Here is a 9,983-nt window from a genome sequence, read left to right on the forward strand (position 1 = left end):
AATGGACGTGTGATGGCGAAATTCTATGTTGATGTAGAGATTTTATATTTATGTGGTAGAGAGAAAAGAATCTCAATATCACATCGACGAACAAAAGTTACAAAACCTCCCTGTAAAGTCTGAAACAATAACCCAGAGGCCAAAATAAATAAGAAAATCCTATAGAAGCCCGAAACAATAAGTTGACGTTCTGTTCCATCCAGACCCGAAGTAACGAAGTTGTTATAATGTTTGTTTTGGATACAAGTGTTGAATATTTTTCAATATACTAAAAGTGGCTCATGTAACTTGTGTGTTTTGAGCATATTTAAAAAGGTTTATTTTATCTTCCACATTAATGTTTCTAAGAGTTTACAAGCAAGCAAGTAAGATCTATGAATTAATGTTGTTTGTCAAAAAAAAAAAAATCTATGAATCAATGTCCATGACCATGAGATTGGGCCAAGTAGGTTTCATGATTTTTTTTTATCTTTATCTTAATTAATGCAATATTTTTTAGAAATTAAATTAAAATTTGGATTTGAGCTTATAAGAAAATCTAGTTTTAAATGACATTTTTTTTACTAAATTTATGTGAGAAAAAATGTGGGATTGAAGCTATAAGAAAACGAGTTAAATAGGCTCCTGCTAACGTTAAATTATTTTTCTTGTCTAATATAACGCTAAAAAATCCTTCTCATGTCATTAGGACTGAGTTTAGTACAACTAGGGCCTAACCTCACTTTTGTGTTTAGAACAATCCAAATTGTCAACTACAGTACTAAGACCTTAATAATTAATATAAGGAACAAGACTATTCTTTTTAATTAGTGAAGGTAAGAAGGTTATTTGGGAGGGGCTTAATTAACCACATGAGAGTTGGACGATGAGATCAAAACTTTGTTTCTGTCGCTAAAGTCAACACGGTGAGTCGGTGATCAGTCAGCAGACAGAAGTTGCCTGCAATTGCAAGCGAGGATGAAAGGGGAAGAATTCTTAATTATGAGAAAAGTACTAATATTTGCACATATATTATCTTTGTAAAAATCTTGCCTCCTATGAAAAATTATTAAGTACCAGTTCTATCATAAACTCTAATAAGATATAATTAGGAAAAAGAAAAAGAAACTCAAGGAAAACGATAAGGATGCCACGTCTGTGACGACAAGGACATGTAACATAACATGTTCATTTCATGCTTCAAGTTTATAAGTGCCGCCTCATTCTCTCTCTTTTTCACCCATAGCAACGGACTCACTTTGCATTGATGGCCAAGGAAGAACGGTACGTTTCGAGGCACCTTGAACGTGAATTTTATTCTCACACTCATTATTACGAGAATTTATGATCTCATTGGCAATTTCAATTATTTAGTACTGTAGTTAGGAGATATTAAAAATATTTTTATTCTCAAAACAATTAATTATTTCTATTATCAATCATTTTGTATTTTAGTATTTTACTATGCTCCTTAAAAATTTGGGGCGCATGGATGATGGATGGATGCACAGCATAATTTTACCATTGCTTGAGACAGAGAGAGAGAGATACCAACACAAATAATTCAATTAACTGCCACAAGATACTCCAATTTAGAAGCTTGTTGATAAACTTTGATTGGTAGTATCTCCACATTTTTTTTGGTAAAGTTGTTGAAAAAAAAATCACCAGAGGGAGAGAGAGAGAAAATCCAAAGGTATAAATAATTCACGTGCTAATTGAAGGCATTGTTATAAAATTTTAAATTATAAATAAGCCCCCAAAACTTTTAATCAAAAATAAAAATATTTAGAGCAAATTACATAAATATTTCCTGAAGTTTGTACGTTTGTACATATTACACGTGCATCTTTTCTCTTAAAATGCATTTCTTTTGCATTTTCTGACCAAATCCGTCAATTAATGTTATTAGTGTATTTGTAAAAGATTAAAAATATTATTCATAATTCTGAAATCTCTCATTTTGTTGCTCCCTTAAATCTTCTAAAACCCCCAAATTTGAAACTCCTAAAGTTTTTCTGCTAGGATTTGAGTTCTCTCTTGGATTCAATGACCACCATCTTTGCCAGTTAGGATTTCGACGACCACCCTATGCATATGTTTGGATTAAAAAGTAGATTTCTCCATGCCATGATGGTGTTTAGCTTCTACTAACTATGAGACAAAATGTGATTTATGTCAAATTGTAAAACCTTTAGTACAAAAACAAATGAAACTCATGACTTATGATCAATAACTTACAAACGTATGAAAAAATCGAACAAGGGAATGAAGAAATCAATTTGGTCAACATGAATCAAATAAAAACCAACAAAAACATTAAAACCCCATAAAATATATGATTTAAACTGTTAGTGGGGATAAGACATAAGTATTTTTATCATAAAATTCTCTTACAAAACCATATGATTAACACGTGACTATTTTAGTTAAACAGAATTAACAACTGGAGAAGGGATATTAGTGTGACTGGAATTCCAAAATAATATATGTTTCTGTAAGGGTCAAATACGGAAGAGATTCACGTGTAATATGTCCAAAATTTAGAGGGTATTTATGTATTTTGCTTAAAGATTTATTAAGATTCTAAATTATTTAAAATTTTTATATAGATCTCTAAACTAATGTTTTAATTAAATTTTTGATCATATAATATTTTTAAGTGAACCTCTAGAATTTTTAAAAACGTCATAAATTAATCTGAGAGTCAAATAATTAAAAAATATTTATTTAAAGAACTACTTACTTAAAAGTTCTCATACAAAATTTACCGTATAGTTTAACATAATTTCCTTCCACGTTTACTCTTGAAAAAATACAACAGTTGTGGTGGAACAGCGAGTTGGTGGCCGGTGGCATCTAAGTTTGGTCACGACCACAGATTCTGACTTTTGAGGGTGCATTTGGCAATTAGGCGTGGAGAAGATGGTGACTGTACGAACTTGCAAATTGAAATGGTTTTGTTTTGTTATAAAGATTTGCGGCTTAATGCTAATGGTAGTGCCAGTGAGTCGATCTGGGACCTGCAAAAGGAGACGACGAGGAATTTGAAGCCAAAGCAAAGTTTGATACGCAGCTTTCCAATCTATCTCCGATCTAACAGGATAAGTATGATGACCAGTTCAGTTTATATTATTTTGAACTCACTATATATATAGATACAGTGTGTGTTCGGTTTTGGTTTGATGATAAGTTCTTATACATTGAAGTCACCATTTTATTTGTTTGTTACTTTAAAAAATCATGTGAATCAACTCACTGCCAATCCAAACACATACGTAGGCAAGCAATAAGTAGTATTACACTATCTTTTTCATTTGGTGCAAGCAGGGTAAAATTAGATTAAATTATATTTTAATATATGAAGATAGTTAAAAAAAAATAAGTTAGTTTTTAAGGTTGTTTAAAATTTTGTATATATTTATTTTAAAATGTAATATTTTTTTTTAATAATTATTTACATTTCTCAAATGGTAGACTATTCAAAAATTTCACTAAAAATTAAATTACTATTTTTAAAGATAATTTATTCCCATGATACAAGAGTAGATGTTAGCAGTACTATAAATCAAATTAATATTAAAAAATTTAATTTATTATTTAATATAAGTATAATTTTATTTTAAAAGATTTTGTAAATAATATTAAGAATAAAAATATTTTTTAAGTTAGCATTAAAAAAATTCTTAATTAATTAAATTTTGTTATCTAAAAAAATAACAACAAAAATACTTGCTGGTGTTTGCAATCTGAAGTTCACTTAAAAACTCTACATATAATAATTTGTTCATACTTATACCAAGTGCATGGGTGTAATGGTTCTATTAATATTGATTGTCACACTTGTGTAACCATGCATGATAATTTTTTTTGTTTTTTTTTTTTTTACATTTTTGCTTTTGAAAGTAACACTTTCTCTTTCTATTTGTTTCAAAATTCTCTTCGGTCAAATATAATAAAATACTTTTTTCTGTAGAATGTTATAAATCGTCCCATATTTTCTTTCTACTAGTCCTACTCCTTACTAAATAAATAAAGTATTTAATATGTTTTATATTTTTAAGACATTAATTGAAAATTTTATATTTAATATTTACTATAAAATAGGGGAAAATATAATATTACTGATAATTACGAAATCTGAATTAATTTTATAGTCAATTTTAATTGATAATGATTAAAATTTTTTCACTTTATTATTGTTCTTAATGAAATAATGAAGAAATTAATATTTTTGTAATTTTTTATTAGCAAAAGTCAAAATAAAAAGATTTCAAGAGTTTTGAAAGAAAACTTATGTAAAAACTAGAAGAAAAAACCCTTGAAGAAAAATTAGAAGAACGAGACAACTCGATTAGCGCGCAATCGAAGCTTAACGTGCACCTTCACTTAGCGAGCAAGTTCAAACTTAGTGCGAGAAGATCCACTAGGAAGCAGAAGAAAAAGACACACTGAGTCTTAGAGAGCCTGAGCCTATTCCTTAGGGGAAATCCTTCTTCTTTAGTTATTCCTCTCTTTCTTTCTTCCAGTCATCGAGTCCATTTTTTCATCCATATTAGTTTTTGAAGTGTAAAGTCTCTCATGACTATGAGAGACTAAAATCCATTTGTTGAGAGTCTGACACGTCAAACTCTTGTAGTCTATTATCTATTTAATGCAATTCTGTTTCTATTATTCTTCTATGTGCTTTTGTGTTTATTATGGTCTGATCATCCATATAATGTTTAGAGGGTAATGCATTGAAACATGATTATTTTCTAGAGAACTGAGGAAGGGTATCTAAATAAATTAATTGTTAGAAATAGATTGATATTTGTTTTGTCCAATTTTTGCATCTTTTATCTTAATTCGATTTGTTACTTTTATCCCTGCAAAGAAATTTGGAAAAAAATGATAAATAAACTAGACTGTTTATGCCAGAAATAAAAGATAATGTCTTAGTAGATGTGAGTGAAAACAAATATTTCATTAAATAGAAAAATTATTATCATTGCATTACAAGTAGTTTGACATGCTTGGCCTCAACATTGCATTTAAATTATTATTTATTTATCTTACTTGTTATCTTTTTATTTGCCTTACCCCAAATTTTATACCTCAAATTCCTTATCTTTTTTTTTTCTTACTTCTTCTCATTGCTTAATAATTAGTTTTGCATCACTTGTACAACCAAAGTCTCTTTAGATTCGACACTTAGATTTTCATTTTAATCTTTACAATTTGTGATAAAATTGATACACTCACCAACAAATTAATAATTAGTTATATTGAATTCTCAATATTTTTTACATAAAATAAGATTAAAACCTAACCTTGTTTTTTTTTTATAATCATTTGTAAGACTGAAACGTAGGTATTATGAAATTTATAACAACTTTGCACACATAATAGCTAAACTACCTGGTAAAACCTGACCTTGTTTAGCAAGGCTTACTGAATATTCATGTCTACTTTTCCTATCAATTAATGAATGCGGAAATGTTTCCTCTAAAAAAAATGAATTCGGAAAAGTAAACATGAATATTCAGTAATATATATTGTGAAGGATAAAATCTGTTTCCAATCCGCTCTATTATTATCCCTACGATGTGTCTATATTAGTCAACACAAGTAATATACACAGAGAGAAAGGATCATTTTAGTCATAACTCTTTAAGAATTATTTTTTATTTTCACCATTATTTTTTTTTTGGGAATTTAATGGTATATACACGGAAAGGATCGATGTTCTTTTGGGCATTTAACTGTGCTGTAAAAACGAATCTCTTGATTAAGAGAGAGAGAGAGAGAGAGAAGCAATGAAGCATAGCGCGGTTGGCATTTATAAAACAGAGGGACAAGTTGATGCAAAATCTGTGTGCTGCTTGTTGGGGAGAATAGAAACTAAAAATAATTTGACTTTCATGTAATTTAAATGTCTAAACTGCTACGCTAACAAAGCTTGTGTTTCCTGATCTTACACCAAACCCTCAATAATTAATGCCTTAAATATTACATCTATTGTCCTCTCCATTTTACAACTGTTTTTTTATTCCCATTTCCCACGTTAGCACCTCACACCCCTTGCGGAATTATTTCTTTACAAAACTCGTACATGTGCACGCCATTCAATGGTCATTGGTAAAATAGCCACTAGTTTACGAAGCCCGTTTGGTAATTTCATTGCATTTTATTTAAGCACGAAATCACTAGTATATACTTTATCTATTTTTTGTAGGATATCTTTTGAAAAATTATCTTAATTTTTAATAGAAAACTTTTAAATTATTTACTATATTTATAAAAAAATATCATTAATTATTTAGCAATTTCTTAGTTAATGAATAAAAAATACCGTAAATCAATTTTTTAATTCTTTCCCTCAAAAAGATCATTGTTTATTTTGCGCAAGTGTAAACGAAGTGAAGAATAGTAAGTGCGTTCACGTTTCAAAATTCAAATAATACAAGGACTGGTGAGCTGGGCAATCGAGTTTTCATCAGTTTTATGCTGAGTTGATCGGTTTATACTGAATCAATTGCATAGATGATCTACTCATAACCAAGTTTATGATCCAAATCAGGCACCATAACTCTCCAAGGCACGAATCCAATCCAACCCAACTGCATTCAGGGTTGACCCAACATAACGTGAGATCTAAATTGAAAATTAAAACTTTTTTACATTCAAAAAAAGTAATATGTGAGGTCAGCCAAACGGGTCCGGAAATCTTTTAGAGGGAATTATTTTTTTTCTTCCTTTGTAGTATTTTGAATGTTAATAAATAATAATTTTTAAAAATATTTATTATTTTTATACAAAATTAAAATAAATTTATATTTTAAACATTAACAATTTTAACTCTTAGTATGATAAAAACAAACACACCATTAATTTTATATAATTTTACATTAGTTATCATCTTAATCATTGTGGTAATAACAATAAACATAACTAAATTTTTACACTTTTATACTATTTAATTTAACCATCACTATTTTACATCATATAAAATTAATTTTAGACTAACTATCTTAAAAATATACGTGTATATAATAAGTAGCAAGAGTCCTCTAAAAAAAACTAAGTACCAAGGGAGGGGGGACTAGGACCCTACCTGTCCCCCTCTATATCCGCCACTGCTTATAGGCAATTTGCGTAACCTTTTTTATTTTAAAAAATTAATAGTAAATGTAGATAAACCTAAAACTCAAACTTTAGTTGTTTGTCAATATCCTGGGCGTGTCCTTGACTACAACATTTGGAGCACAAATTAGTGACCTACATCTCATATCCACTACGAGACTTCAACATCTAATATTCACTACGAGGTTTCAACTAGAGATCGTACTCGATGAGTTCAAATATAATAATATTTGAACTAACAACTTATTATTTTTTTTGTTTTGATCATTGTTATTTTATTTTAGTCCTAGTAATAAATTCATTTTTTCCTTGTAATATGTAATTCATTTGTTTTTAGACATTATAAAAAAATTAAAAAAAACTAATTCAAAATCAACAAAATATTATAAGGACTAAAATAAAAAATAAATATATTACAAGAACAAAAGTAAAATAACAATAAAAAAATTATATATAAAATTTAAAAAATGATAATTTTATAAAAATCAAATAAAAAAATAGTCATTGAATACTTTCCCCATATAATCAGAGATATTAAATTAATGTGATAATTATCGACAAGCATCCAAAAATCACGAAAACTCATGTAAATATATTTCACATTCATTACACGAGAAACGCCGAACTAATAAATACATGTTCATTCTATATCTAATTATCATCATTTTCTACAAATACTTAAACACCAGAATTATTACACATAACTATTCAACAGCTTAGTCCGTAAATTTTTACCGAAAATTTAAACTACCCCGAACAAATATTCTACCTCCAAAGTGCCAAAAAGAGAGCACACTCTGTAGTCCTCTTCTTTATTTTAGTTTTTTCCTTCTGGTAATTAAAAAGGATATAAATATTAGTAAAATGTAGAAGCATTATTATCGTCTAAATTAAAAAAGGCAAGAAAAATTAGGAAGAGTTGCATGGAGGAAACGAAACGCAAGTAAGAGTATCGTTCATGAGGTGAAAAGGACAGGCACTCATCAATATCTGAATCCAACGGTGGAGGAACATCCATCCGCGGAGACACGGAGCCGCTCACGCCCAAGTCCTTGGAATCTCACCCTTCCATACATACAACAGAAAAGAGGCAACTAGCGCACGCAGACAGACACTCTCACTCTCGCTCTCAACTCTCAACTCTCAACTAACCTAACCCTAGTTAACTCTCAACCCAACCCAACCCAACCCTCCCGTCCCGTTAACGTTTATTTATACCCCAAATGCACATCCCCTCAAGTTCCATTCTCCGTTTCTCCGTCTTCCTTTCCCCGTTTTTCTTCTCTCTCTCAATCTCTTTCATGTGAGGGTAGAACCACAACAAAACACAAACCACACACTCTCCTAACTCGAGGTTATTTTTTTCTTTCCCCAAAGAGGCATGAGTTGCAACGGGTGCCGCGTCCTTCGAAAGGGTTGCAGCGAGTCTTGTATTCTGCGGCCGTGTCTACAGTGGATCGATACGCCCGAAGCACAAGGCCATGCCACTGTCTTCGTTGCCAAATTCTTCGGTCGTGCCGACCTCATGTCCTTCATTTCTAACGTCCCCGAACCCCAAAGGCCCGGTAATTAATTTCTTTACTTTTCAACTTTTAACCTCACCTCAGTTTCATCACTCTTTCGTTTTTTTTTCATCTCTCATATTTTTTTCTTTCCTTTATGCAGCTCTGTTTCAATCTCTGTTGTTCGAAGCGTGTGGAAGAACAGTGAACCCTGTCAACGGTGCTGTGGGACTTTTGTGGACCGGAAACTGGCACGTGTGCCAGGCGGCGGTTGAGACGGTGCTCCGTGGCGGCACCGTCAGGCCCATGCCGGAGCTTCTCGGCCTAGACGCTCCCACTCCCACCACCGATGACGCCTCCGAAGGAGAAGTTACCTGTACCGACAAGTGGAGAGTCCGAGATCCGAACCCGAATTTCCGGTTCCCGGGTTCGAGGTCCGATAAGGGTAGTTCCGGCGGTAAACGCAAGCGATTTGAAGAGCTCGCCAAGCTTCAGACGGCGACGACGGATCTCAATCTCCGGCTGACGCCGAGTTTTCTGCAGAACGCGGCGAACTTCGGCTGCCGGCAGGAAATTCGCTGGCCGGGATCTCCGTCGATGAACTCCGAGGAGTCCGGGACGACGACAGCGTGTTTGGAGAGCGGGATCGGAGATCACTACGCTCCCGACGGAGACCGGAAAGTGCTGAACCTTTTCATTTGAGAGTTCTCTTTCTCTAAGTTTCGTGTTTGAGGGTTCTCGCTGACGCGTCTTTTTGCCTTTTTTTTTAAAAAAACGCTTTATTTTGAGAAAGAGGTTTTCCCGGAATTGAATCCGGTGAGATTTTGTAAGAATAGCGGCACAGGATTTTTCTCTCTGTTGTTCTTTCTAGACAGGGAGAGAAAGATGAGGGTTAGTCGGTGATAAATTTTTTTTTCCTTTTGATCTATCAAACATGTTATGATGGTGGGACTGGACATGAATGATGAATATTAAATAACTAAATACATAGTTCTTCTATTTTCATCGATATTTTTACTAGAGTAAAAATTGGGACATGAAATTTATCTAACCGATACATGTTTGAATACAGTTTTAGTGGTGATTGGTAAAATTTTATACAATAGGAGCTTAATTTGAACGAATTAGTAGAGTTAATAAGGATGATGAATATTCAGCTTTTGATTTATTAGCGTATGGTTTTACCAGCTACGCCCTTAATTAAAGAATTTGACCCGATCCATTATTAAACGGCATGTGGGAGCGGTCTGATGACTCAGACTCAGTAAGAATTTACCTGCCATTCATTCAAGCCTTCAACGTAGTACAATATTGAATTGCTTTTGCATCCATTTAGTTTTGGGCTTTTTTATGTATAAAATAAATAAACAAGCATCT

General features: G+C 31.8%; 1 protein-coding gene and 1 long non-coding RNA gene across 3 annotated transcripts; both read left to right on the forward strand.

Moving 5' to 3' along the window:
* The first annotated feature begins 1,161 nt into the window (after positions 1-1,161).
* LOC114375560 lies at positions 1,162-4,661 on the forward strand. Of its 2 annotated transcripts, XR_003658786.1 has the most exons (3): positions 1,162-1,263; positions 2,804-3,087; positions 4,231-4,661. It is a non-coding gene; the product is annotated as an uncharacterized LOC114375560 (long non-coding RNA). The 2 variants fall into 2 exon arrangements; XR_003658785.1 differs by lacking the exon at positions 4,231-4,661 and having other exon boundaries at positions 2,804-3,220.
* A 3,671-nt stretch (positions 4,662-8,332) lies between these two features.
* On the forward strand, positions 8,333-9,617 carry LOC114377218 (LOB domain-containing protein 38-like). The gene is made up of 2 exons (XM_028335643.1): positions 8,333-8,669; positions 8,770-9,617. The coding sequence occupies exons 1-2, from the start codon at positions 8,486-8,488 to the stop codon at positions 9,306-9,308; spliced, it is 723 nt and encodes a 240-aa protein (XP_028191444.1). The 5' UTR covers positions 8,333-8,485; the 3' UTR covers positions 9,309-9,617.
* The last annotated feature ends 366 nt before the right edge of the window (positions 9,618-9,983 follow it).

The sequence above is a fragment of the Glycine soja genome, chromosome 11 (assembly GCF_004193775.1).
Source record: "Glycine soja cultivar W05 chromosome 11, ASM419377v2, whole genome shotgun sequence".
Classification (NCBI taxonomy): domain Eukaryota; kingdom Viridiplantae; phylum Streptophyta; class Magnoliopsida; order Fabales; family Fabaceae; genus Glycine; species Glycine soja.